General features: G+C 35.7%; 2 protein-coding genes and 1 pseudogene across 4 annotated transcripts; 1 reads left to right on the top strand and 2 right to left on the bottom strand.

The window, feature by feature from the left end:
* Positions 1 to 3,812: 3,812 nt before the first annotated feature.
* Positions 3,813 to 7,551, top strand: LOC114274834 (auxilin-related protein 2-like; annotated as a pseudogene). Its single transcript, XR_014362890.1, has 5 exons — positions 3,813 to 3,950; positions 4,823 to 4,888; positions 4,972 to 5,061; positions 6,163 to 6,340; positions 7,373 to 7,551. The product of XR_014362890.1 is annotated as an auxilin-related protein 2-like (transcript).
* Positions 7,552 to 14,118: 6,567 nt separating this feature from the next.
* On the bottom strand, positions 14,119 to 17,432 carry LOC114274835 (Ribosomal protein L4/L1 family). The gene is made up of 2 exons (XM_028216814.2): positions 16,145 to 17,432; positions 14,119 to 14,999 (listed from the first exon to the last, which is right to left on the bottom strand). The coding sequence occupies exons 1-2, from the start codon at positions 17,246 to 17,248 to the stop codon at positions 14,886 to 14,888; spliced, it is 1,218 nt and encodes a 405-aa protein (XP_028072615.1). The 5' UTR covers positions 17,249 to 17,432; the 3' UTR covers positions 14,119 to 14,885.
* Positions 17,433 to 19,140: 1,708 nt separating this feature from the next.
* LOC114274836 (mediator of RNA polymerase II transcription subunit 4) lies at positions 19,141 to 25,444 on the bottom strand. 2 transcript variants are annotated; one of them, XM_028216815.2, is made up of 2 exons: positions 25,172 to 25,444; positions 19,141 to 20,824 (listed from the first exon to the last, which is right to left on the bottom strand). In XM_028216815.2, the coding sequence occupies exon 2, from the start codon at positions 20,793 to 20,795 to the stop codon at positions 19,563 to 19,565; it is 1,233 nt and encodes a 410-aa protein (XP_028072616.2). In that variant the 5' UTR covers positions 20,796 to 20,824; positions 25,172 to 25,444; the 3' UTR covers positions 19,141 to 19,562. The 2 variants fall into 2 exon arrangements, with proteins under 2 accessions (XP_028072616.2, XP_082773536.1); XM_082917410.1 differs by having other exon boundaries at positions 25,215 to 25,371.
* Between the last annotated feature and the right edge of the window lie 1,931 nt (positions 25,445 to 27,375).

Genomic DNA, 27,375 nt, shown 5'->3' with positions numbered 1-27,375 from the left:
TAAGGTAGGACATTTATCTTCTTGTTGTTGTCATAGAATTGATTCTTGCATGATTCATGCTTCATTGTAGAGTTAAGTCTTGTTTTAGTTCATACATGTTGATATAGAGCTCATTTCATGCTTGCATGTTTGAATTGTTGAGTTTTGAGTTGAATTCATGGTAAAATGGTACATGCATGTTCATAATTTTGTAATGGTCCATGTTTTCAACTTGTTTTTGGATCAATTGGCTCCTTAGAGCATCAAATTGGAACTTCAAAATGATTTGAATTCTTGCATGTTTGCATGTGCATATTGCTCATGAAAATGGTTTAAAATTGAGTTTCAATTAAACACCTTGGGCTTTGATTTCTCAAAATTGAGCTTTGAACCATGATATTCTATATGTTTACAAGTGTTTTCTGGAAATTCAGCCCAAGAGGATCGGTTTTGATGCTTTTAAACTTGAGTTTGAGCTTAGAGGTGCAATCTGGGATTTCCAGATTTTGCACTCCCGCTCGAGCGGGGGAAGTGGCGCTCGAGCAGGGAATTCGAGCATCCAACGTCTCTGCACTGTTATACTATCCGCTCGAGCGGAGGACTGGGCGCTCGAGCGGAGTCTTGTGTCTCAAGCTCGAGCGGGCGTCGAGCGTTCGTCGAGCGGAGATTTTACCCATCCAGTACTTTTACAGTACGCTCGAGCGGGAAAGTTGACGCTCGAGCGTGTACCTTTGTTGCATGTCCGCTCGAGCGGGGAAACCTGCGCTCGAGCGGGACTCTGTTTTTCTGAAATTGCTTTTTGAGTACATCTTTACATCCTCATCCCATCCTAGGTATTCTTAGGCCTAGTTTAAGGCATCTTATTGAGGATATAGATGTAGAACACACCAAGGCAAATTAGGGATTAAGTTATGATATTTCCCAACTGTGTAGCTTAGTGTGTGTTCAATCTGTTAACTGTGTAGGGTTGGCGACTGGGAAGACACGCTCTAGCATACTGTAGCCCAAAATCTGTGAGTAACAATTGTGTAAAGATATGTTCAAATGATTATCTTCTGAATACTGAACTGAACTGTTTACTGAACTGATATTGTTTACTAAATGAATGTATGTCCTATATTCTAAACTGTACTGTGGCATCCTTGGCATCTACTGTTACTGTTACTGTTACAGAGATCTCTGTCGGTTCCCTCGCGGAACCACTACTGTTTACTGATTGATGGCCATCATTATTGTTCGGTCTTTAAGACCTACTATTTACTGCTATGCTAATGGATGTACCACATATGACTGAATAACTGCTCTAACCGAAAGACTGAAGTATTGATTAATGAACTGTTTTCATTATTGTAAGGACATTTCATTCTTAACCTCTTTACGCATTATGTTATTCACTGGGCTTTAGTTCACTGTTTATATATGTATGTAGGTGCTCAGCCACCAGATCGAAGCTAGGAGCGGGGGTTAGACTCCAGTTTTGTCAAGCCAGCCTATGTGCCTCACTGCGAGGTTCCAAGCCTATTTTGCCAAGGCTTAGGGGTGTTTTAGATTCCCCCTTCTGTACCGTCTTACTGTTTTGTGTAGACTGAATGTTTACCGTAGTGTTATGTAGGGATTAAGTCCCTAGTCTGAATGATTGTAAATATTATGCATACTGTTCTGTACTGTTTATGTATGAATGTATGAAAAATCTTTTTGGCATACAGACTGACACAGCTCAATGGACATTATTTAATTACTGTATTGGCTTCCGCCAGGCCCTGTACTCTGTTTTACTGTACTACTGTTAAGCAGGCCTTCGGTAATCTCAGATTACTGGCCGGTTACGGTGCTAAACCCATAGGGTCGGGTTTGGGTCGTGACAGGGGCGAATCTGTCTTAAGGACAGAGTGTCACACATTCGACTTGGTATTTGAATTATTTATTCGGTTCTACAAAATAAATACTGTAAGTTTTATTTTATTTTGTTTGAATTGTTTTATTTACACAGAAGATTGTTCCAACAGTGAGCTGGACTAAAAGTATACGGGTATATTATTTTCATTTTGCCATTACTATTAAAGTAAACATATTTTATTGTAAAAATATAATGCATTACTATGGGCTTACTTTTGGGGTTTTTTTTCCAAATTTTTCATGGTGATTATTTTAATTGATTTTTTTATGAAAAGATATGTAAAAAAATAAAAAAAAGTGATGTGAAATTTATAATAATTTTTTGACTTTATAACTATATCAATCTAATGTCAAATAAAACATTTTCTACCACGCTCTCATTAACCAACGAGTTGAGTTTTACATTGGGAGTGTTTGGTGGGGCTTTTTTGAGCTAACTTATAGCTTCTATCTTTTAAAAAGTTATTTTGGACTGTTTGGTTAAAATTATTTTAAATGATTCTAACAACTTATTTTAAGTCAAAAAAATTGATTTTGAGAAGCTGCTCACCCCTTATTTCTGATTATCAGCTTTTGCTGTGGGCATGTTAATTCACGGTTATACTCCTAGATTTTTTTATTTTTTATTTTTTTAAAAATAAAAAAAGACCCAAATGGATTATAGAATATTATTATTATTTTTTATGAGAAATGTAGACAAATAGTGAATAATAAAAAATAAAAGTTAATCGAAAAAGTTACTTCACAGCTTATTTAACAAACACTACTCAGCAACTTAAATCTATAATCCAACAGTTACACCAAACAGATTAACAGCTTTTGATTGAAGTTATAATCTATAATCTGTTAAGCTATAATTTATAATCTGTTCTAACAACTACAGCAAAATGGACCTTGATCTTCACTTTAGTTGTGCTATCTCGCCTTGGAGGACATTATGGGCTTGGGTCGAGTAAAAATTTGATGGGCAGGTTATAGGCTTTTAAGCCCAATTATGATCATGTGTAATATATAATTATTATTATTTTTCTAATGTTTTACACGGGATAATACCATCGACTCAAAAATAGGAAAAAATGTGGACAGTGTATTGTTTGGAACACTTAAAATTTATCCTGAATCTCATTTTAATAATTTAAATTATTTATTTTATTAGACATTCTGTAAATATCATTTATTAGATAATTCAGTTAAATTATTTATTTTATTAGACACTTTGTAAATATCATTTATTAGATAATTCAGTAATTATAATTTATTTAATTTTTTTTTTAACAAAATAAATTATTTAAATCATAAAAACAAGACTTAAATAAAGCACAAAGTAGAAGAGGATTGAAAAATTGCTGAAAGCGGGAAGCACGTGAAGGAAGCAAAACACAAACAGACTCCACATTATAGAGAGATGTTAATCTCACTCACTCGCCTTCGCAACACGTGTATCCTCATATAGTCCCTCCCAACTCTCACACCTACCTACCTACCTCCCATCCCAGTGTCACTTTTTCAAACTCTCTCTCTCTCTCTCTCTCTCTCTCTCTAAAAACCAAATGCTCCAGCAATTGTTGTTTGCAAATCAACCACAATGTGGCAAGTAATGTTAGCTGCAGCAGTAGCTGGATCTGGGTTCTTCGCAAAACGTTTCCTCAGCACAACCACCACCAATTCCGATGATCCCAACATTGAAGCTGACACAAAATGTGATCAATCCAAAGAGCTTCAACAACAACACTTGACTACTCCTCCTTCCAAACCCCAACTTGCAATCCCTCTCGTATTTCAATCATGCAATGACTGCAAATCCGAGTCCGAGACGCAGAGCTCAACAGCAGTTGGTGATGGATCGATATTTATGTTTTCGAGTCCTGTGTCGAAGGAAGGAACTGGGTCTCGATTTGGGTCGAAGAAATCGGGGGGAAATAGAGAGGGGTTTAAGACTTCTGGGTTTGAAAAAGTAGAGAGAAAATGTGGGGGTTTTGATCAGAGTAAGAGTGGAAAGAAATTCGCTGTTTGCTTGAAGAAGAGGCGAACTAGCAAGAATTCCCACGGAAAATGCGAATCATGTTCTTCCAAAGGTTGGATTCCCGTTACATATATACTTAAATACACACACACACACACATGAAGTATATGCATTTGATACTAATCGGGTGTGGATGTGAATTGATCAACTCCATATTTGTTTTTGTCTAGGGTAAATTACATCAGTAGTCTCTGCATTTTGCTATTTGTGTCATTTTGGTTCCTATAATTTCAGTTAGCTCGATTTTGACTATAAATTTTAGATTTTGTGTCAAATTGGTAGGAAAATGATAGCTAGGTTGGCTGAGATTAATTCATTGAGTTGAATAAGTTTACAATTTTGTGTATAAAAGCATAACACATGCTACTTATGTGCTCCGTTTTCATATTGTATAAAAGGAAAAAAAAAAAAACTAACAATTGTAATTAATTGGACTAAATTGAGACAAAATGATAAATTGAGGGTCAAAATCGAGTCAATTGAAATTGCAAGGATCAAAATGACACAATGGTTAAAATATAGGGACTACCAATGTAATTTTCCCTTTTGTCTATGTATTATTGGGAGAACTGACTGTTTTTCTAAGTTTTATGGCTAAAATATTAGGGACTACCGATATAATTTTCCCTTTTGTCTGTGTATTATTGGGGGAACTGACTGTTTTTCTAAGTTTTATGATTGTGCCCATCAAAGTTGTTTTCAGCAAATAGCTCCTATTTTTGGTCATTTCTTGTTAATATTGCCTGTCAATTATGAGGGATAGTCAAATGAAACTATTATGTATGAAAGTTGATGACACCCTGCTGTCAAGTGAAATTCACATTTTGTAATTTTTCTATTTTGTTTTTCATCCTTTCATAGAATTGGTAAAGTTATATCTGCATCTAACATTATGAACTAAAACTATACCTGTCACCTTTTCAGGCAAAGGCTCTAGCAGAGAAGAACATGCGTGATCTTCTTGCTCAAAGAGAGCAAGCAGAGAGAAATGTAAACATCTTTTCATAAGTGTAATTTTCAGAATCATGAGTTACCTTTGCATTTCCATGGCTCATATCAATATATGCTTGCAGAGATTGGCCGAAGCTCTTGATGCTGAAGTGAAGAGATGGTCGAGTGGGAAAGAAGCGAACCTGCGTGCATTACTTTCGACACTGCAATATGTATTAACCTTAATCCTTCTTTCACATAAACATGCATTGTGTGTTTCATTTGCATTTATACCGCATTCAGTGCATTAGGAGCTATTAAAGTGTCTTTAGCTATGACATGTACTTAAATAGAAAGTGAAAATATAATTTTGGGTAGAAGTCTTTGTAAAGTTAGTGTCAATTTTTTTAGCTACAAGCCATGCCAGTGGGAATCCTATCAATTTAGTTGCTATATATTCCCAAGTGCTTAATTCTTCTGGTTGCCCAGCAAAAATCCTATCAATTTAATTCTTCTGATCTAAACATATTCAAGAAAGTGATCGATTTTTGCTGGGCAACCAGAAGAATTAATACATGGAGATTTGATAAATGCCAATGCTTTGATAAATGGTGGAGTTTAACTACATAGATGAATCAATCACTGCACCAGAAAAAATAGTTTTGAGATTTGGATCAGATTAAGTAGGAAAGAACAAATCATATGGGAGGGCAATGGAAGCCTACTTGAATAAATTTCCACATTAGTAGCGAAGTAGGTCACATTTACCGACCAAAACAGTTTAGTAGCTAATGCGTCTTTATTTGGCGACCAAATAATGTTTGGTAGCTAATGTGTGTACCATTGGTGACCAAAAAATTTTTAGTAGCTAATGTATACACCTTTGGCGACTAAATTGAGTTTAGTCGGCAAAATTAGTCGCCAAAGCTGTAATTTCTTGTAGTGTATGTTAGTATGAAGAAGGCATAGAACGAAATGAAATTACTCTTTCTCATGCTACTTCATCTGCATTGAACTATTGGCCAGAGTGAGGATTTTGCTGCTGGCACAGAATATTTTTTGAATATCCTGCCCCTGAAAACTAATACATGGAGATGTGGCCTGACCAAGGTCCATATTCTGCATCAATATATCAATTATTGTCTACTAATAGATGCAGTCAGAGTCTTTCATTTCTCTTCCTCGTTCATATGTGTAGTTCAATAGATGATCGAGATCGACATAGTTCAGTATTACAATATTGATCCTCATCCTTGCTTGGTTACACTGACTGATTCCTTTTTCTGTAATTTTCCATTTACTTGTGCTCTAAATTACATTTTCATCATCCACAGATCCTTGGGCCTGATAGTGGTTGGCAGCGAATTCCCTTGGCTGAAGTTATAACTTCTGCGGCTGTTAAGAAAGCTTACAGGAAAGCCACCCTATGTGTTCACCCTGACAAATTACAACAACGTGGTGCAAGTGTTTCAGCAAAAGTATATATGTGAAAAGGTTTTTGATCTTCTGAAGGTATTTTACTGGCTTCGCTTTCTTTTACCAATTTGATCAATGACTATGTTCAAAAAAACTATGAAATAAAGCCTTTCTCCATGCTACATATAGGTGAAAGTGAGCATATAATAATCTCTCTCTCTCTCTCTCTCTCTCTAAAGCTTGATAAATGGATGCTTGTTCCCAAGTTACTACTGCAAAAATGTTACTGTTGAGCTTGATATAGTTTTCTTGTATTGGCATTTTGGTACACCTCAATAGTATGTCTTAAACTTTGTACTATACATCTATGATTAAAATTATAGTTTATTTAACCACATGAATACCTTGGTAATTGAGATTATACCATAATTGTACTTACTACTTCTCCATACATGCTAGTTTTGTAAAAATGGAGGTCGTATTCAAGGAATGCGTTGATACGATAATTTACCTGATGAAATGTCTTATGCACATGAAGCCCAGTTTTGGCATCAAAATTTGAATAGTAAAAATGATTCTTTGGTTAATTAATCATTATTCACTTATTAACATCCGATTACCCCCCAAAAAAAATAAAAATAAATAAAATGGAACGAAAAGAGTACTAGCCAAGTTCAAGCTTCAGTTATGACAGTATGAGATGGACCTTTATGGCATGTTTGATTGGAAGGATTAGAGTATGGGATTGTGATTATTAATCCGCGGGCCCAATTATCCTATGTTTGTTTTGACATTTTGTTTTAGGATTATCAATCCAATGGATAATTAATCCAACAAATTTGTAGGATTATTAGTAATGGGGCAGGGGTGGGATTGTCAATACCACACTAATTTGATTGGATTATTAATACCTCACTATTAGTCTTGTGGAATCAAACATGGCCTTAATGTTACAGTAACTTTGTCCCTCTTTAACCCCAAATGTAATGGACTGATCTTTGCCATGAGCGTTATTTAACTCAAATTACTTCCAAACAAATTACTCAAGTTTGGTCTGAAGTAACTAACAGTTCTTGATAATCGTTGCAGTACTTTTCTATTTATTGTTTTTGTTTTGTGTGTGTTCAGGAAGCTTGGAACGGATTCAACTCAGAGGAGCAGTAGATGGCCATTGCAGCACATCATGTAATTTATACTTGTAGCTAGTAAATATCTCTACGTCTGCCAAATATTTTTAGTTCTTTCGTTAGGTTCCAAAGGTAAGCTCAAGCTTCGAGATTGCCAGGGAAGAAATGTTGGTGAAAGAAGAAGGTTTATCTCTTTCGCTTCATCGCTGCAGACCCTTTAACAGATTGAAATAGAGGTCTGTTCTCTTTCATGCTATGATGATTTGCCGGGAAGACAGTGCGGTCGGCAGTAATGAAGGGTTGGAATTGAAATCCCATTTCTGTTTATCATTGTTATTGCATTCCTGTTTCCAGTGTCCTTGAATTCAAGTACATGCACAATACAACACATTTGGTTTGATGATTAATGGATAGAATTAAAATAGATAGAGCTATTGATTTATTTTACTTGAAGACATGTTGCCTATGACCTAAACGTTAATGTTCACTTTAGTTTGAAATGTTCATTACAGTACATGTGCTCCGTTACTAATGTGTTGACAACTGCTCTATTGATTAACCCATTGGAGGGTTGAAAGAGAAGAGAAATTGGAAAGTTAAATTTGAAATTAAGCTTAAATTATTCCAAATTCAAATGAAATGTATTGCAAATGCAAATAAAATTATAATTCATGCGATCTCTGTACATATCTCAAATGAACGAGTAAGTGAAATTCATCATCCATTCGGCATTCTAATTAGATTTTGTATTACAACCCAATCTCTCTCTCGCAAAAAGGAAAGTACAGGCAATTACATAAACTAAAAAATAACCTCTGTTCTTTAACGTCATTTTTATCCAAACATTATTATTATTATTTTTGAAGTTATAAAACAGTTATATTAAAAATTATCTGAACAATCTATATAACAATGGAAGGCTTGGTTTGAATTCAAGGGTTCAAAATGTATATGTGTCAACATATGGACTGTTAGATGGATTAAATCTAATGGTTGAAAATATCTTACTCTCATTTGTCCTATTTGAACATCTCAATGGTTGAGATCAATTAACATCAAGATCTGATGGTTCAAAATGTAAGTTCCAAAATCTCTCACACCTACTCTCATCTCAAAATCTGTCTCTCTTCCAAATTTCAAAATTTGAGCACAAGCCCTCTTTCTCTCTCTCTCCATTGGAGCTTATTCCTGTGCTCTTCTTCAATTCCTATCGGAGCCCAGCTCTTGCCGGAGACCCAACCCCGAACCCCCTATTACTCTCTTCGTCTTCTCTCTTTCTCCCTCTCTCTCTCCGTCATCCCAATCTTCATCAACAGTGGCAACGACGACTGAATGGAGCCACTGCAAATGACGAATCTAAAAGAAGAATCTGGTATATTTCCAGCAAGAGAGTAAACCAAAAGAATCTGGTATACTGTTCAGGTGAAGAATCTTCTTCTATATTTCTAGCAAGTATATTTTTTTTTTGGGTATTTCTTTCTTTAAACCAAGTATATTTTTCTGAGTTTCTTCTGAATTTGGTAGTATTTTTTTGAGGTGTCTAATTCTCTTTCTTGTGTATTAATTTTTTTGGGTGAAACAAGTATATTTCCAGCAGGTTTGTTACTCTAATTCTTTTTCCAGCAGGTTTGTTTCCATTAGGCATTGTGTTTGATTAATTATATAATCAATTTTATTGATGAAGGCACAATCTCGAATTTTTTTTTGTTGATTTTTGTCTTAAAGAGATTTCTGGAAATTCAACAGCAATGTAATAACGAATATTCAACAGTTTGATTTAGAATTCAAGTTTGGAACTTTTGAAGTGAGATTGGTCGCAATGGCAATATGGTATGTTTGAGAATATTCTAGGTAAAATGAGGAAATAGGGTCATGGACTTGTGGTGGTGCACTTAATTTGATTAGCTTTTATGTGAAATTTTCATGGGTGATTGATTGGGCTGGGAGCACTGATCAAATAAAGGCTTTGAAGCTAGAGTGTTGCTGTTAGATCAGTAGGAGAATCTGAATCGTTTTTAAACAACAATGATGCAAATCTTTTTTCATTGAGAAGAAGAAAGTTTTCCATTAACAAATTAATACATTGACATGAATATGTATAGATTACACGAAAATTTATTGACCCCTTGATTAAAAAACTACCCACATAATTGAAGGTATATTTGAAGTTTGTGATTATATTTGTGTACAAGCGTAATGACCATTGAACACCCATTTGAATGGTTCATGGTGACATGCATTACTGATGCATGATCCTCATCTTTCTTTTTTGGGACTTCAGTAACATTATTTAAACTTCGTGGTTGTTGAGAGTTACACTATGTAATATGTTCTTTTGATCAGTTATTTTTTTTATATTTTATTTTAAGGAAAGATTAGTTTTTGTTTGGGTGATTAGCAATGCATATAAGGTGTTTGAAAAAATGCATGTGAGAGATAGAAATTGGTAGTGGTGGCTATTGGGGTGGTGGGTTTTAACTGGTTCTGGAAGGTACAATTTGGTCAATTATTTTTTTATTTATTGTTTAAAAGTGCTAAAATAAACTTTGAAGGATAAAATTTTTATTTTTATTTATACTTTGATGACATTATTAATTTTTTTACATTTATCTAATATTGATTAACATAAGATTGTAAGAGCATCTTTATCAAAGTAGCTAAATGTTTAGTTAAATTGTAGCTAAAAACCTACTTTTCTATTTTAGCTAACCTTATTTTTCTTGTCATGCTCCAACAAACTCTCCATTTCTTTCTCCATTCAATTTAAATATTCCTTATTTTTTATTTACTTATTTTTTCAGTAGCTAAATATTTATTTATTAATTAATTCATCATAATGGCAACAGTATTTTGAATGAGAAACCAAAATCTTTACTCTTTCGTTTATTCAAATATCCCTGCATAATTTGAACCAGCTAAATCTTTACTCTTTCGTTTATTCAACCGCTCTTTTTCAGCCTTCCTACCTAGTGGCCTCTCCAAGTCTACATAAGCATCATGTGAGACATCATCCTCTGCTAGATTTATCGCCTCTGGAGCAAAAGGAGAAGATGTTGCTGATGTTTTTTTTTTTCGGTTTTTTCTTCTCACATTCCTCTAACCATTTTGGTTGGTACCTCAACACATTCCAACAATGTTCAAAAGGAAATGATGTTTTCTGGAATTCCTGATACATAAGTTTGGCCTTGCCAATCTGAAAAATTAAATGAATAAAGACTAATTAGCATCTTCAAACAAAATGACAATTACATCTAATTTAACGGTGTGTACACAATGTATACCTTGTCTTGCTCATTTACTCCACTTTGATGCATTGATTCAATTTGAGCAAAGAACCCACAAAACTTATTGGTTCCAAGTTGAATAGTTGACCACCGATTCATTAAAGAATTCTGATAATGTTCAGAAGTAAAAGTCTTGTACTTGTGGAAATACTCCCAAACGCTATTCCAATATGTCTTGTGTTTCTGCTCATTTCTGTGTATTGCATCCAAACTTGTATTGAGCCATGCCGATATAAGGAGATTGTCTTCTTCTGTACTAAAGTTGCTACCACGTTGTGATTTCTTTGTGGTGGATTCTATTTGGGGTGACAATGGAGACTCTTGCCCAGCCACTTCACCATGTTGGCTTGAACATTGACCCATTTGATTTGGAGATTTCATCATAAATTCACCTAAAAGGTTGGATCCCGCTTGTAATAGATTGGTGAAGTACGCATCCGTTGGTGTCTGAGAATCCATCCTATGAAATGATCATTCCATTGTAATGGTGAATGATGATTCAATTTACAATGTACATTGGAAGAAGTGAAAAAAGTTAATCTGCGATCCTAAGTCTCACGATGGAAGGAAAAAAAAGTTCAACATCATCATCAAGCAAATTAACACTTTGAATTGAAAGATTATTTAATCATTCAAAGTTGATAGTTGTGTCAGAGACTATTGAATTCTGTACGAGTCTGTGTGTGTGAGAGAGAGCTTGAAATGTATTTCGTGATTAATGATAATTATTTGAAGAAAAGTGCCTAAATTGGAAGAATTCTAATTTGTAAACTCAGTAATGTTGTCTTGAAACTGTCTTTGTTTCCTACTTTGAATTTGTCTATTTTCTACAAATTATAGTTTCACCATTGAGCTCATGCAATTCAAATAGCTGTGAAAAAAATCAATTTGTCAGTCATGAAGATCAAGATTAATGAAATTAAAAAAAGAAAAAACATATCAAATAATAGAACCTAAACTATGTATTGCTTGTGATCATTAACATAGATCACCCACTCATAAACATCTATTGCTTGTGATCATTAATCCATATGTCAACACATTGATTAAACTTCACATATATCCATATGAATAGATATATGTTGAGTATTTGTTCTTTCTGTTATACATATATATATATATATATATATATCATAATTATTGTTGTTTTCTCATAGGTCTTAAGGAGGTGAGATGGGTTCTCTGCAACGACCGGTTATTTGCCCTTCTGTCCGAGCAAAACAAACTGGGGTTCACTCTCTGCCTGTTAATGGTCCCTTAAAGAAGGCAAAAATACTTACAAGTGGATTATGGGGAATCAGAGGAGTCAATGGTACTAGGATTAATGTGTGTCAACAACTATGTATGCAAATGTACAAGAAGGTGCAATGTAGTTTCAGTTCATCATCCAATGGTAATGGAAGCATGGCTGAGAATTTCAACGAAAACGACAAAGATTATGTTAACTCTAGTATAGTTGAAGCAGGTGTCCTAAATGTGAGTATTCCAATTTTTTATTTCTTAAATTCCGTGGTATTTAATGCATTTGTTATGTTTGGTTCTGCTTTTGGAAAATGCATTTGCTTATCTGTGATCCTAAGTACATTGGAAGAAGTGAAAAAAGCTAATCTGTGATCCTAAGTCTCACGAGGGAAGGAAAGAAATTTCAACATCATCATCAAGCAAATTAACACTCTTTGCAATGCATTAAGCATTGTCAACATAGATAAACACTTTCACAAAGTAAACTACTAATAAAATGTTGATGCTAATCCATTCTTGTTCCCTTTCATTAAGTACCTCCATATACAAGCAAAATAAAAAGAAAAATTACCAATTCTTGTATGGTTAAGTCACCATTTGGACAATTCTCAAAAAAAAAAAAAAAGGAAATTTCCCCACAAGTTTCAATCGAATTCGATGAAAATGCAAGTACTCGACAACAATAAGATTTTAACAAGAATGAAATTCGGATTACAATTCAAGACCATAAGGTGCCCAAATGCAAAAATTACACTTAAACCCTAATAGGCTATCCTCAACAGATAAAGTTATACATGAACTAAATGCATCCAGTAAAGAAAATTTGTGTAGCTATGCAGAACCTTACTTGGTTCAGCATAATTATTCTAGCAGTAAGCATCAACTGAGCGCCTTTGAAACATATTTCACAAGGACAATATCCGAGCATCAAGGGACAGTAACCTCTGGATTTACCCAACAATTTAAATACAAGCAGTGAATTCCAAGAATAACCCCTGATAATATTAGATTTTTGATTCCATTATAATAACAAAATAATATAGCTATTTCAAAACCCTATTCTTTTACTTTCTTAAACCACAAAGATCAGAACTTTCAAATATCAACAACTCAATTTGCAGAATTGAAACATTACCCAATCAAATTCAAACCATCATATTTTGAAGCAAGTAGTTAAAACAGAAACTAATCAATTATCACATTTACATATGCATATACATATACATATACATATATATATATATATATATCAATCAATGCAAAAATTAATTGAGATTTTTGTATGAGAATTACCCAGAATTGGAAAGCCTGTTGAGAGGTTGAAACAGGGAGTTTCAGTGATTAGTGAGCTTTGGGAGATTCGAGAGACAAGTAAACGAAGAAGAAAAGCAACCTTTTACATAGAGAAGATTGACAACAGTGCTGTGTAAAATCTACCCAAAGTCTCGATTATTTCAAATTTTGGAGGACGAGAGAGATTGTACCGTTGCTCAAAAGTTTCCGATTCCAGTCCAATAGCCGAGCCTTTGTCGCTGGTTATTTGTAGCGAGGGATTTGGATTTGATAAAAATTGCCAATTGCCTTGCCGAGTTTGATGGAGCAACGATTTGATGCCTTTACTAATTTTTGGATATAAAATAACTAACATAAATAAATAACGAGTTTGATACTGATGCTCTAATATAGTATAGATTTATTTCATGTCTATTCTAATACTTTATCATTTTTTGGGGGGCCGGTAGATAGTTAAGATTTTATTGTTAAATTTTTAGATAATGATTTTTATTTTCTTTACAAGAATTTTGTACGAGAAGTGCTTTATTCAATTTTATTATTAAAAACTTTGGATAATAAAGATTTTTATTTTAGTGGGTTGTGGGACTCAAAAATAAAAACTAATAAATGTTTAAATAAGGTGAACTATTATTATTTTGTTCACTTTTTAAGTGTTATTAACTTACTAGAGAAACGACCAAAATTCCTTTAATTAAATAAAAAGAAAACTAGTAGGTAAAAAAAATATGAAATCAATAAAAATAAATTAATTAAAAAAATTTGTTAAAAAGTTCGCCATTAGGTAAATATAAGAATAAAGTTTCAAGTGTCCTAAACATTTTACATGAAAACTTAATTGAAAACCATGAACCTTAATTTTCAATAGCACAATGCCAATGCAAATACGTCACAAACAAAATAAAAAAGAAAAAAAAAAAAAGACAAATTAGAAACGTAACTTCCATACATAGACAACCTATTCATTCTTTATACTGGCCTTGCAACCATATTTTATCATTTCTCCACAAAATGGCCTAATCAAAGAGGTGAAAAAGAAAGGGCAACCAGATTAACTAAATCCTTAAAAATCCTCAGAAGAAGACTGAATTCCAAATAGAGCTGTCAAAAGAAACATATACCACCGGCAAAGAGTAATTTCATGCATGGGATCCTCCTCCACACCGATTCTCCATTGAAATATTGTCCCATCACCATTCTCAAAATTAATTCTCATCCCATTACTCTTTTGAGTGAGAACGAAGTGGCAAGAGAATGGAACAGAAGATCCGAAATCCTATTTTGTAAATAATCGCACCAAGAGCCAAACTCATTCTTACAGAGCCACAAACATGCAACTTAAGCCCAAATGCAAAACTAAAAGCCGCACAACAACCACAATAAAGATATACTAAAAAACCATTTTTTGAATGACAAACTTCAACTGTAAATATCTAACTCGAGGTTCTGTTTAACATGAAACTTTCATCCAACTAGCCATCATGAAGTTATGACACCAAAACATGGAAGGGAGGAAACTCAATTTGATGAAGATAACTATTATTCCAGTAATTCCCCCTTTCCTTTAAAGTCTTAAAACCGGCACAAAAAAAAAACAAAAAAACAAATTGACAACACTTAAAAAAAAAACAAAAACAAAAACAAACAGATAAGATAGTATCTCTAAGACAAAACCAAAGGCAGAAGAAAAGTAAATCACTGGGAGACGCCCAACCACTTTGAGAAGTTTTCAAACTCGGTGTAATCACTATCCGATATCATTGTCTTGTACCATGCCTTTCCACCAGCCTTGATTTTGGCAGCCTCCTCCTGCCAAGGGTGAAAATGTGAAGTGTGCATTAAAAAGAGAATAAAATAAGCCAACAGCCTACATTCAGTCTTAAGCACAATATGAGAGATTACTTATAATGACAACTTTTAATTTTCTCAAATAAAATTAAAGAAAAAAGGGGGAGCTCACTCCCCATGCCTGCCCAACTACTCAGGACAATTATGCAAAAGAATGGGAAGCAATCCCCTAAACCTAAGGTTGGAGTTCAATGATAAATAGAAAGCACATAATTGCTAACAATTCATCTTCAGAAGATATCAACAGGATTATTGCACAATAAGTCGCTAACAAAACACACACTAACACAGAACTAGAGTAAATTTCATCAATATTCAGTGGCCAAACCCAAATATTTAAACATGGAACAAGTTGGAACCAGTAAACAAGCATATCGCCGTACGAAACCCAAACCCAAACCCAAACCCAAACCAAAACCAATTTCTTGGCAATCCGCATAGCAAATGGATAATGAATTTTTAGGAATATGTCAAAAAATAATAACTTTCATGTAAACAAATCTAGAACAAGTACCAAACCACAAGACTTAAACATACAAGGAGCATGAATGTTCTAGAATTATTGTAGTCATCAAAATGTTTTTTCAGCTGTTCATAACAGACCAACATAAACCAATCGAACAAATTTGAAAGTTTAGATATACACCCAAATGCAGCACATAATTTTAAGACAATGTTTTTAGCGGTGAGAGAACTATATTGTGCTCATGTAACAGCATTGGTTGGTCTTACCATGTCCCACTTGACACTACTGGTTTTCATACAACTTAAAAAGAGCAACCCCAAACCCATGTGTTACCACATTGTAATTAATCCCATAACAAAAGGAAAAAATCTCAAATTAGAACTCAATTTCAATCAATTAAGGGAGCCATTTTCACTAATATTAAACTTGAAAGCTCTGTATACCCTCTCCAGTGCCACAAGTATATGGATACATATCCCCATAAATTCAAAAACTCTTTCAGCTTCTTATAGAGTTAGCTTTAATATTAACATTTTCATTGACCATCTATGACAGCTTGCTAAAGCAAAATCACTAACATTTCTCAAGCAAACAAGAATTCGAGCATACAATTGCATACATGAAAACACAGTAAATATACCTTAGTGATTGGCTTCCTCTTCTGATCAAGCTTTTCCTTCTTAGACTTGACTCGCTGAGCCTCAGCAAGAAGCGCCATCCTCTTCGCAGTCTTGGCATACGGGTTCAGCTTCAACATAGTATTCAAATTCTTCAGCGGGTTCTTCTTCATTGGTGCCCTCTTCACCTCCTTCTTAATTGGCCTCACCACTGACTGCACTTCATCAGAGTTAATAATCCTAGTCAAGTCCGCGTTCCCCATCTTCGACCTCGGCAACACGTACCCCTTTTTCTTCTCCGACGGCTTCTCAAACGATCCGTAAATCGAATCCAACTTCTCGAAAGCCGATTTAGTCCAGACAATGAATCGGCCGAGATGACCACCGGGGGCGAGCTTCAGAAGATTGAGGCGCTCAACATTGGCAATCTCAACACCCGGAATGTTGCGAAATGCTTTCACGAGCTTCGAACCCTCGGTTCCATAAACAATGAGTGGACCTTTTCGGGAAATGTATCGACGATTACGCATTTTACCTTTACCAGGACGAATCGCCTGGCTATCTTTCGCTTTCTCAGCATCAGAATAAGCTCCAATCTGCTTCAAAGCCTTGATCGCCGCCGAAGTCTTCTCGATTCCTTCAGTAGAATCGCTGACGACGAGAGGGATCTCAGGGACCGAATCGATGCGGTGGCCGCGAGCCATGACGAGGGAGGGAACGGCAGAGGCTGCGATGGCGGAGGCGACGGCGTAGCGCTTCTGGTTGACGTTGATGCGGCGGTGCCAGCGGCGCCAGATCTTGGTCGGAGCGAACATGCGGCCGCCGCGGCACATGTTTCCGAAAGCACCTTGGCCGGCGCGGTGAGTGCCGCCGCCGGGAACACGGGGGATACGGGAGACGGCGCGACCGGTGCCCCAGGACTCGGCGGAGGTCTGGTGGCCGGCCTTTTTGGAGACGGCGTAGGGCTGGCGGGAGTTCTTGGAGATGTTGGTGTGAACGTAGTTGACGATGTCGGGGCGGATGGAGGATTTCATGACGTCCGGTAAGGGGAGGGTGGTGGTGGCGCCGTCGGTGGCCATGTCGGAGTCCAGGTTGTGGACGGAGACGAGAGGGCGAGCAGCGGCCATTTCTGCTGGTGGTGGAGAGAACTGAAGAGAGGCAAGGGTTAGGGTTTTGGGGGGTAGAGAAAGAGGAATTAGGGTTAGTGTGGTTTATATAGAGGTGGAAATGGGGTTTTATTACGAATGTGCCATGCCATGGATGGGTGTTTTGGGTAGTGTTTGGATGCTGGGTTTTAGTTAGACTAGTGATAAATAAGACTACTTGGGTAGCCTTGACTATCTCCAAATTTTCGTTACTTTTATATATATATATATATATATATATATATATGTATATAATTTAATGTGAATTACTGTAATATTTTCATGAAAATTGAAATTTTATTTTTATCCCAAATTTTTCTTTGGGATTTGGGATTTTTCATCAAAATTGGGATAATATGAATATCTTGATGAATTGAAGATGATTTTTTAATAATTTTGTTTATTAAATTTAAATTTAATATAAGAAAAAAAAATCTGAGAAGATTGTAGCTGCACTTATGCCTAAGATCACTATTTTCCCATTACAATGGGCGATTTGAAAATATGTGAACAATTTTGTGAATTGATGGACTCACTCTCAATGATAAACTGGAGGGAAAATGTACGCTTGTAGAAAAAAAAAAATCAAATTAATTCATTAATCATGACCACATGACTTAACCACAGAGTGATTGGCCTAGTAGGCGACGACTGGAGCTTGAAGGTTCGCTCCCTCTCAAGTCTCAGGTTCAAATCCCCTAGTCAGCAAGCGCACACCTTAGGTTCACGAACCGCAGGGCATAAATCTGTTTCGAAAGGCTTGTTCGGAGCGCACACCTTAGGGTCACGAACTGTTAGGTTCACGAACCGCAGGGCATAAATCTGTTTCGAAAGGCTTGTTCGGAGCGCACACCTTAGGGTCACGAACTGTTAGGTTCACGAACCGCAGGGCATAAACCTGTTTCGAAAGGCTTGTTCGGGGCGCACACCTTAGGGTCACGAATTGTAGGGCATAAACCTGTTTCGAAAGGCTTGTTCGAGTTGTAGGAACTTAGTTTAATGTGCATAAACTGGCCTAGGATACCCTACGTAACCAAAAAAAAAAAAAAAAAAAAAATTGACCACATGGCTCTATCAAAACTATACTTCTAAAAATAAATACAATGAAATTATGTTAAAATAGTTATTGATTGAATTTAATTTTTTGAATGGGTACATTAAAAAAGTAATAATTATGCTATTCAAAATAGATCGGTCAATTTTTTTTATTTTTTTAGAAAAATATTATATACCAAGAATTTTCATCACAAAATTTACCTTAAAAATGAAGTGTGCAGTAGAAATCTAAAATTCATAGAATGTGGACAACACCCAGAATAATTGTTGTCTATAAATATATTTTTCTAAGCATATAGTATTATTTTTTTAAAATAAATATAATAAAATTATGTTAATACAATTATGAGACTTGACGGTTTTTTCACCTGGAGAAATTGGTTACAATTGATGGAATGCATTCAAAGAATTCAATTCTGCAAATTTAGCACACTGAATGATGGAAGTGAGGATCAAACATTAATGGAGTTCCCAATCCCTGAGTCCCCAGAAATTAACTAGATTGCTTCCAACCATTTCAAAACAAAATAAAGCCTATAGATCAGCATTGTAGGAGAGACCACTAGTAAACAAAGAAAAATAACACATGCTCTATTTCCACAGAAGCCAAGTATGAAAACAAATTTGTTAAACTTCAATCCTTTCACAAAACACTCCTTTGAGCTTCCATATAACAAAGCGATGCAACCAAAGATTTGTACTAGGTCCCTCTTCATATAATTATACATGAGTTATCCATGATATCGAGGTTTATTAGCACTGCTATTTAAAATTTCAAAGTACTGAAAACAAAACCACACAGACGAGAGAGCACATCCTAAAATCAATAAACCAAACAATTCATTGTCCAGCTAGAACTGAAGAAGCAAATATTAGCAATTGGGCTCGAATATTACACTATCTTGATCAAACAGAGGATGTCACGAACACCGAGTAAATCTTCACATCATATTTTTCTTGAAACAGAAACCTAAGAAGACTTCTCGAGTGAGGATGAGAACTTCAACACATAACTCATAATTTAGGCGTTCAAGTTATGTAGCTCAAAATCAAAACGAAAACTCTAATTCTAGAATCCCAGTAAGATACAAAACATTTTATACAGCAAATTGATCTAAAAAATGCAAACATTGCACATTTAGTTACACCTTGTAAGGGTAGAACAAGTCCAACTTCCAAGTGTGCCTACCTCAAGTACTTCAAAGAGATCGGAAAACTCAAAAGTGGACCTGGTCAACTGTCAATCTTCATCATCAGAGCTTCCCATGTCACTACTATAATCACTACTATCATCATCAATATCAAGCTGAACATGCCGAACTTGTATTGGTTCAGGTACTTTGGGTATTCCTTGAGCAGGAATGGGTCGTGGTTGTTGCTCCTCAATTCTACCAGCAATTGGGAGACTATCCAATGGTGGCAACGGAATTGGGTCACCAGGCTTCCAGCCAAGTGGGGGCATCATAGGTAAATCACTAGGCAATTCCACAGGCATCCCAGGCTTCCATCCAGATGGAATCACAAAATTTAAAGGAATCAGACCCTGAATACCAGTGAGATTAGCAAGTGGATTCGAGTCTGGCTGTTGTGCAGGAGGAGCCTCAATGAATGGCTCAATTGTTTTCTCCTTGCTTTCTGCTGATTTAGGTAAACCAACATCGAGATCAGCGAATGCATACAACTGAGAAGCGCGCAGTTGCTCCTCCTGTGGAGCAGGTGGGAGTGCCCCACGCAAAGGAGCCTGCCCAGCACCAAATTCTGGCGGTGCAAATGTTGTGTAGCTTATCCTGTGGGCATATGATAGAATGTCAGATAAATTCAGCTGAGTAGAAATAGTTGTGGTACAAGAATCATCCTTATCATCTTCTGATTTTGATCTTTTGGGGCGGCGATAATCAGAATAATCATCGACGAGAATGTCAAGAACCCGTTCGGCTTCTTTAAGTTTGTTAGCGAAGGAAAGCATTGCGGAATCTTTTGACCTGATTTCACGAGCAACTTTCTGCTTAGCATCTTGAAGATCAAGAATTTCTTGAAGTTCTGCAACAGCTTCAAAGAGCTGAGTTTGAAGGGTTGTAAAAAGGGAGAGGATTTCTTTGGTGGTGGAAGGCAAGGAGTCTGGTTGAACTGGTGTTGTGGATTGGGTTTGGGATGATAGAAAGGTAGGAAGGGAGCCACGGAAGGCACTAAGCCAATGAGACCTATTGGGTGAGACCTCAAATAGCCGAGATGCAAGGGAAGCCATTTGAAGGAGAAGACATTGGGCTCTAGAGAGAGGCGGAAGTAGAGGAAGAAGAGTTGAGGAGGTGGTCGTGGCTTTTGACAAATTTGATTGTTGATTGGGGAGCTGAGGTTGTGGGAGTTGAGAGGAGGATTTAGGAGGGGTAGGGTTTTGTAAAGAGGGTGAATTTGGGTTTGGCAGGCCTAGTCTGGCTGGTGATTGTACAATTTGATGTGGGACATTTTGCAGCATTTTGAACTTTCACTCCCTTTCAGAGAAACCTAAAACAACAATTAAGAAGAAGAAAGGATGGTCAATGCAACCTGAAAATATTAATGAAAAACAACAAAACGTTCCACAAAAACAATGATAATTGTAGAAAAGATAAATGAGCTTTTTCTATCAGACATCCCCCGGCAACATAACAGACAGATACAATTCCTATACGCATGGAACATTAAAAAAAAAAATCATCATTACATACAAGGCTTCATTTGTAAGAATTATACTAATGACCCAGTAAGATGAAATTATCCACACACACAACAAAAAGAGATGAAAATAGAGCTACAAACCCGTAGTATACTCAGTTACTTCAGAGTGAATAGAATTATCTTCAAATTCATCCAACTAATATGTTCTTAAACTGTTACTACATTTGAATAATTGGCACAATAAAACTATCTATATAGGTTGAAAAGATTGATCAGGAGGTCACGACAAAATGGCTCAACAAGAATGCAGGCAACATAATTGATTTTAAATGCAAACATAAAGAGGTAAAAAAAGGAAGAAAATACAACAACACTGTTTATTTTCTTCAAAAATGTGATAAAAACATTTATATTCATGACCATGAAGCAGAAATAGAAACAAGGTTGGCTACTACTAGCCTACTAATAAGTACAAAGGTTGACATAACTCTTTTTCATGATACATAAAATAAAACCCTAGAGAGGAACTTCCATAAGTTAATCTATTATTTCAACCAAAAAAATATTTAGTGCAATAATGGCGTGAAAATATCTTGAAAGTTGTACAGATTGGTTAACCCCTTGAAAGCAAACACTCCATTTCAAACCAAAAAAGGGAAACAAATAATTTTGTTTGCTTATTTTTCGCAATATGTTTTCCGTTATTTATTTATTTATTATTATTTAAATAGAAACTGGTTTGATGAAAATAAATAGCAAAAAGATATTTTCATCCAAAAACAGAGAACCATATGAAAATAATGATATAGATGTGCAATTACTCTTCAAATTCTAGGGTTTCCTCAAGTGGGGTCTTTGAATTTTGAGTGCAAACTCTTCCCTACAATTCTAACCTTCTGTGTTGTTCCTTAACTTTATAAGGTTTCTCAAATGGGTCATTGAATTTTATTTATAATCCTTTTGTACAGATCTATGCAATACAAGAATTCCTAAAAATTTAGGGTTTTTGCTGGCAATTTTAGAGCATCCACAATGGGCTGCCAAAAGAGCTGCCATTGCCAGCAAAAACTTCCCCAAACAAAAAATAATATTTTTTAACGAAATTCACCCCAAAAAAAAAAAGACTAAAAACAACAATTACCAAGCAATTTCAAACAAATTTCAAGCAATATCAAACAAATCTCAAGCAATTTGAAGCAAATTTTAAGCGATTCTCCATCATTAGAAAGACGATTTCAGAGAAATAAAAACCTGAATTTGAAGATGCGTGATGGATTTTCAGACGATTTGAGCAATTTGAAGCTTCGTCTTATTCGTCTACTTGTTTCATATTAGGGTTCGTGTGTGGGGTTTAGGGGGTTTCGACTTCATCTTATTCATCTTAGGGTTTGTTTGTGCTTCGTCTTCATGTTTCCCATCATAAAGACGATTTGAAGGAGTCGATTTCAAGGGCTTTGGGTTTCTTGCTTTCTCTTGAACAACTTGTGTTCTCTCTTGAGCTCAGGCAGAGTCTCGAATTATGGTCCAAGTACATGTAAATTACATACGTATATAATGATAATATACATATGTACATGCAAATTACATACGTATATACATGTAAATTATATATACGTATGTACATGTAAATTACATACGTATATAATTTAGGGCCCAAGTCTCGAATTTACGTATAATTTACATATAATTTAGGGCCCCAATTTGAGGGTACATGTAAATTATATGTAAATAATTTACATAATTTGAGGGTATATAATTTACATAATTTATGTAAATATGTACATATTTACATATATGTACATATGCCCTCAAATTGTACATGTACATATATACTTTGAGGGTAAATTTTTGCTAATTATATATGTAAAAAAATATACTTTACAAAAATTTACATATATACATGTACATATTTACCCTCAAAGTATATATGTACATGTACTTGGGCCCTAATTCGAGACTCTACCTGAGCTCAAGAGAGAACACAAGTTGTTCAAGAGAAAGTGAGAAACCCGAAGCCCTTGAAATCGACTCCTTCAAATCGTCTTTATGATGGAGAACATGAAGACGAAGCATAAACAAACCCTAAGACAAATCAGATGAAGTCGAAACCCCCTAAACCCCACACACGAACCCTAATACAAAGCAAGCAAACGAACAAGACGAAACTTCAGATTGCTCAAATCGTCTGAAAATCCATCACGCATCTTCAAATTCAGGTTTTTATTTCTCTGAAATTGTCTTTTTGATGATGGAGAATCGCTTAAAATTTGCTTCAAATTGCTTGAGATTAGTTGAGATTGCTTGAAATTGCTTGGTAATTGTTGTTTTTAGTCTTCTTTTTTTTTTTTTTGGTGAATTTTGTTAAAAAAACATTGGGTGTGTTTGTTTTGTATTTGTAGAGTAGTTTTTGAGATAAAAAAGTACGAAAACTTGTTTGGTTTGTCTTTTTTCAAAAATTGTTTTGGAAAATTGTTTTGGGGAGAGAGTTTTAAAAAAGTGATTAATTTGATGTGTATGAGAAAGGGAGTAATTTTGGAAAGTAGGCAACCAAACAAAATTTTGAGATTTTTTTTGAAAAAATTTGTTTGGTTTGATTACTCTTGAAAAATTATTTGTAGAGAATTTTTCTCAAAACTTTTTCTGAAAAACAAACCAAACAAAGCCATTATTTTTTGTTTGGGGAAGTTTTTGCTGGCAATGGCAGCTCCTTTGGCAGCCCATTGTGGATGCTCTAAAAACCCTAAATTTTTAGGAATTCTTGTATTGCATAGATCTGTACAGAAGGATTATAAACAAAATTCAATGACCCATTTGAGAAACCTTATAAAGTTGAGGAACAACACAGAAGGCTAGAACTGTAGGGAAGAGTTTGCACTCAAAATTTAGAGACCCCACTTGAGGAAACCCTAGAATTTGAAGAGTAATTACACATCTATAATTGTATTTTAGTAAAAAAATATGGTGAGATGAATGTTGGATTTGTGCAGGCATTAGTGGGATGTGATGGTTCTTTTTAAAGATTGTAATTTTTTATCCCCCATTTGCAATTGACTGGCTTGCTTTGCTTTGATAGGACTGAATAATGTAATTTGATGGCTTAGTGTCTATTTTGTTTGCTAGAGTGCGTTGTTTTCTATAACTTCATATATGGTTTTTCTTGCCCCATTGTCATCTTGAGAATTTTTAAAATTTTGACTCTATATTAAATTTAGTTGTCACTATCGATCGCAACATTTGTTGTTATTGCCGCTATTTCAGAATGAAATATAGGTCAGTTTCAATTCGGATTGCTTAGATTTTCAGCTTGGCTGAATAAGTCAAGATCACATTTTATTACAAGATCATGTATAATGTCATAAAAAAGGTACTTCTTATCTTTGTTTGGTTTTGTTTTCAATATATGTTTTTTGAGAAGAAAAAGAAGAAAAAAAAACTAGTTTGCTGAAAAAAATGAGAAAAATCAAAAAATCATTATTTTCATATGTTTCTCTGTTTTTGGGTGAAAATATCTTTTTGCTATTTATTTTCGTCAAACCAGTTTCTATTTAAATAATAATAAATAAATAAACAACAGAAAACATATTGTGAAAAATAAGCAAACAGAATTATTTGTTTCCCTTTTTTGGCTTGAAATGGAGTGTTTGCTTTCAAGGGGTTAACCAATCTGTACAACTTTCAAGATATTTTCACGCCATTATTGCACTAAATATTTTTCACCTCAAATTTTTTCTAAACCCTAACTATTCTTATTTTCCCCAATTTGAACAAATTTGAAATAGACATGCATGCTGAACAAATTTAAAATAAAAAAATTCGTCAAACCAGTTTCTATTTAAATAATAATAAATAAATAAACAACGGAAAACATATTGTGAAAAATAAGCAAACAAAATTATTTGTTTCCCTTTTTTGGTTTGAAATGGAGTGTTTGCTTTCAAGGGGTTAACCAATCTGTACAACTTTCAAGATATTTTCACGCCATTATTGCACTAAATATTTTTCACCCCAAATTTTTTCTAAACCCTAACTATTCTTATTTTCCCCAATTTGAACAAATTTGAAATAGATATGCATGCTGAACAAATTTAAAATAAAAAAATAACCAAAACAATACACACACACACACACATATATATATATATATATATGCATGCCGAGCAAGAAAAGGAAACATCAAAGATGAAGGAAACGAACCAGAATTGGAAAGAGAGAAACAGATCCAGAGTCGGAAACGAACCAGAGCCGCACGTCGCCGGAAGCGAACCAACGCCGGAAACAAACCAGAGCTTCACGTCTCCGGAAGTGAACCGGTGCCGGAAGCGAACCAGAGTCGCAATACTTGCTGCTGCTTGCTGCTGAGCTCTTGCCAAAGAGAGATCAGGGCAAAAAAAAAAGAATATATATAGGTGGTATAAGAGTAAATATTTCAAAACACAGAGGACATTTAAGTATATTTGCCTTCCCCATATTACCCGTGAGAATCTGAAGCAAGGAGCTTCTATTTACACACACCAAACACACTCTATACACACACTTAATAAAGAAGATGTGTAAAAAGTGTAGTGAGGAGGATGTGCAAAAAATGTATATTGTGTGTGCAAATAGAAGCTCCCCCTAAAGCAGCTTGAACCAGCTTTTGAATTTCAGCTTTTTTACCTTGCCTATAATCTGTAGATGTTGAAGCTGAAGCAGATTCAACTCTACCAAACAGTTTGAATTAGCTTATTTTAAGCTAAAAGCTAGAAGTTGGGTAAAAAAAGTTTGAACAAACACCACCTGTGTTTGGTTTGCTTTTTGAGAGAGTGATTTTCAAAAGAAAAATTGAGAAGAGGGTTTATAAATTTTTTTAGTTTGTTTAGTTGTATATTTTGAAAGTGATTTTGGAGTTTGTGAGTTTAAGATGGTTTGATATTCTGTTGTAATTTAGTAGATGTATGTGAGGAAAAAAATGATTGAAAAGGAGAGAGAAGAGAGAAAAAAATGATTGATTGATATGTAAAAGAGATAAATGGTGTGTTTGTATTGGTTTTGGGAGATAAATTTTCAAAAAATATTTTGAGAAGAGTGTAAAATAAACTGATGTATTATTGATTTATTGATAGATTGATGTGTTGTATTACAAATCAGAGTGGCATTATATAGGAGAGGGTTTGGGTAGTAGGTGAGGAGTAGGTGAGGGTAAATTGGTGGTAGGTGGAGTGTAGTAGGTGAGTGTGAATGGTAAATTCTAACAGCCCCCCGCAAACTCAAGGAGGATAGGAACTAACCAACTTGAGTTTGGAGAGAGTTACAAAACAAGAAAATACATAAAAATAAAAAATAAAAAAAAAGATAGGAGACACTGTATGGTCGTGTCAGACCGTTGGTGAAGACTCTGAAAGGTGGTGCCATAACGTGGTAGAGGACACTGGATGGTGGTGTCATAACATTGTAGAGGACACTGATGGTGGTGCCATAACGGTGTAGAGGACACTGAAGGGGGTGTCATAACGGTGTAGAGGACACTGTATGGGGGTGTCATAACGGTGTAGAGGACACTGGATGCTAACCGGAATCAATGTCGGGACAGTTTATAGGGTCATGTTGGACCGTTGGAGATGCTAACCGGAATCAAATGTCGGGACAGTTTATGGGGTCATGTCGGACCGTTGGAGATGCTAACCGGAACCAAATGTCGGGACAGTTTATAGGGTCATGTCGGACCGTTGGAAAAGTTGCACCCTCAAAAGGTGTGCCCAATTTTGTCAAAAGGCGTGCCCAATTCATCAAAAGGTGTGCCGGACATGATGGCGAGGCACGTGGGCGCCTTGGCTTGCGTGCCCGTTTGTCGGCTGGTGGCAAGAGGCGCGCGATGCGCGTGGCTGCCTCGGCTATAAGACGGAGGCTGAGGCTGAGGCAGAGAAAAGCTGCGAAAAACCTCTGAAAAAAAACTTCGTTGTGCTGAGAGAGAGAGTCTGAAAAACTCAGTTGCCCAGACAATGGCCTCTTCTTCCTCTTCTTCCCGTGGTCTGCTGACGCTCTTTCCCGAACTGAACGAGTCAACAAGAGAGAGAACTGGTGCGGAGACCAGTGAACCGCAACCAAACACCTCTGTGTTTGCTCCGTTGAACTTTCCGATGCGGTCGGTGGAGCAAAAAATGGCGGTGCAGTCGGATGTGGAGGCCAATCAGTATACTTTGAAGGCATGTGTGGAAAGCATGACGGCGGTCACAAATTTGTCGAACCGGCTGCAGAGTAGGACAAATGAGGTGCAGCATTTAAACTCCCAGCTGGCTCTGCTCCAACGCATGTATAAGGATGCGCGAGCAGAGATAAGCGTGCTAAGGGCAGAAAACAAGGAGCTGAAGCGGAAGGCCACCGTGATGTTTCGATTTGGAGGGCCGCCATATGCGGCAGTG

Source organism: Camellia sinensis, chromosome 3, assembly GCF_055761805.1.
Source record: "Camellia sinensis isolate YWXY chromosome 3, ASM5576180v1, whole genome shotgun sequence".
Taxonomy (NCBI): Eukaryota; Viridiplantae; Streptophyta; class Magnoliopsida; order Ericales; family Theaceae; genus Camellia; species Camellia sinensis.
The sequence above is the reverse complement of the archived record's forward strand: the minus strand, read 5'-3'. Positions and strand labels throughout refer to the sequence as shown.

Bases quoted from the DNA above. Each gene is read 5' to 3' on its own strand.
- LOC114274835 (XM_028216814.2), bottom strand. From the start codon at position 17,248: ATGGCCGCTGCTCGCCCTCTCGTCTCCGTCCACAACCTGGACTCCGAC. The intron at 15,000-16,144 runs GTATATTTACTG...CACCCTTGGCAG, and splicing joins AGAGGAAGCCAATCACTAAG to GAGGAGGCTGCCAAAATCAA.
- LOC114274836 (XM_028216815.2), bottom strand. From the start codon at position 20,795: ATGCTGCAAAATGTCCCACATCAAATTGTACAATCACCAGCCAGACTA.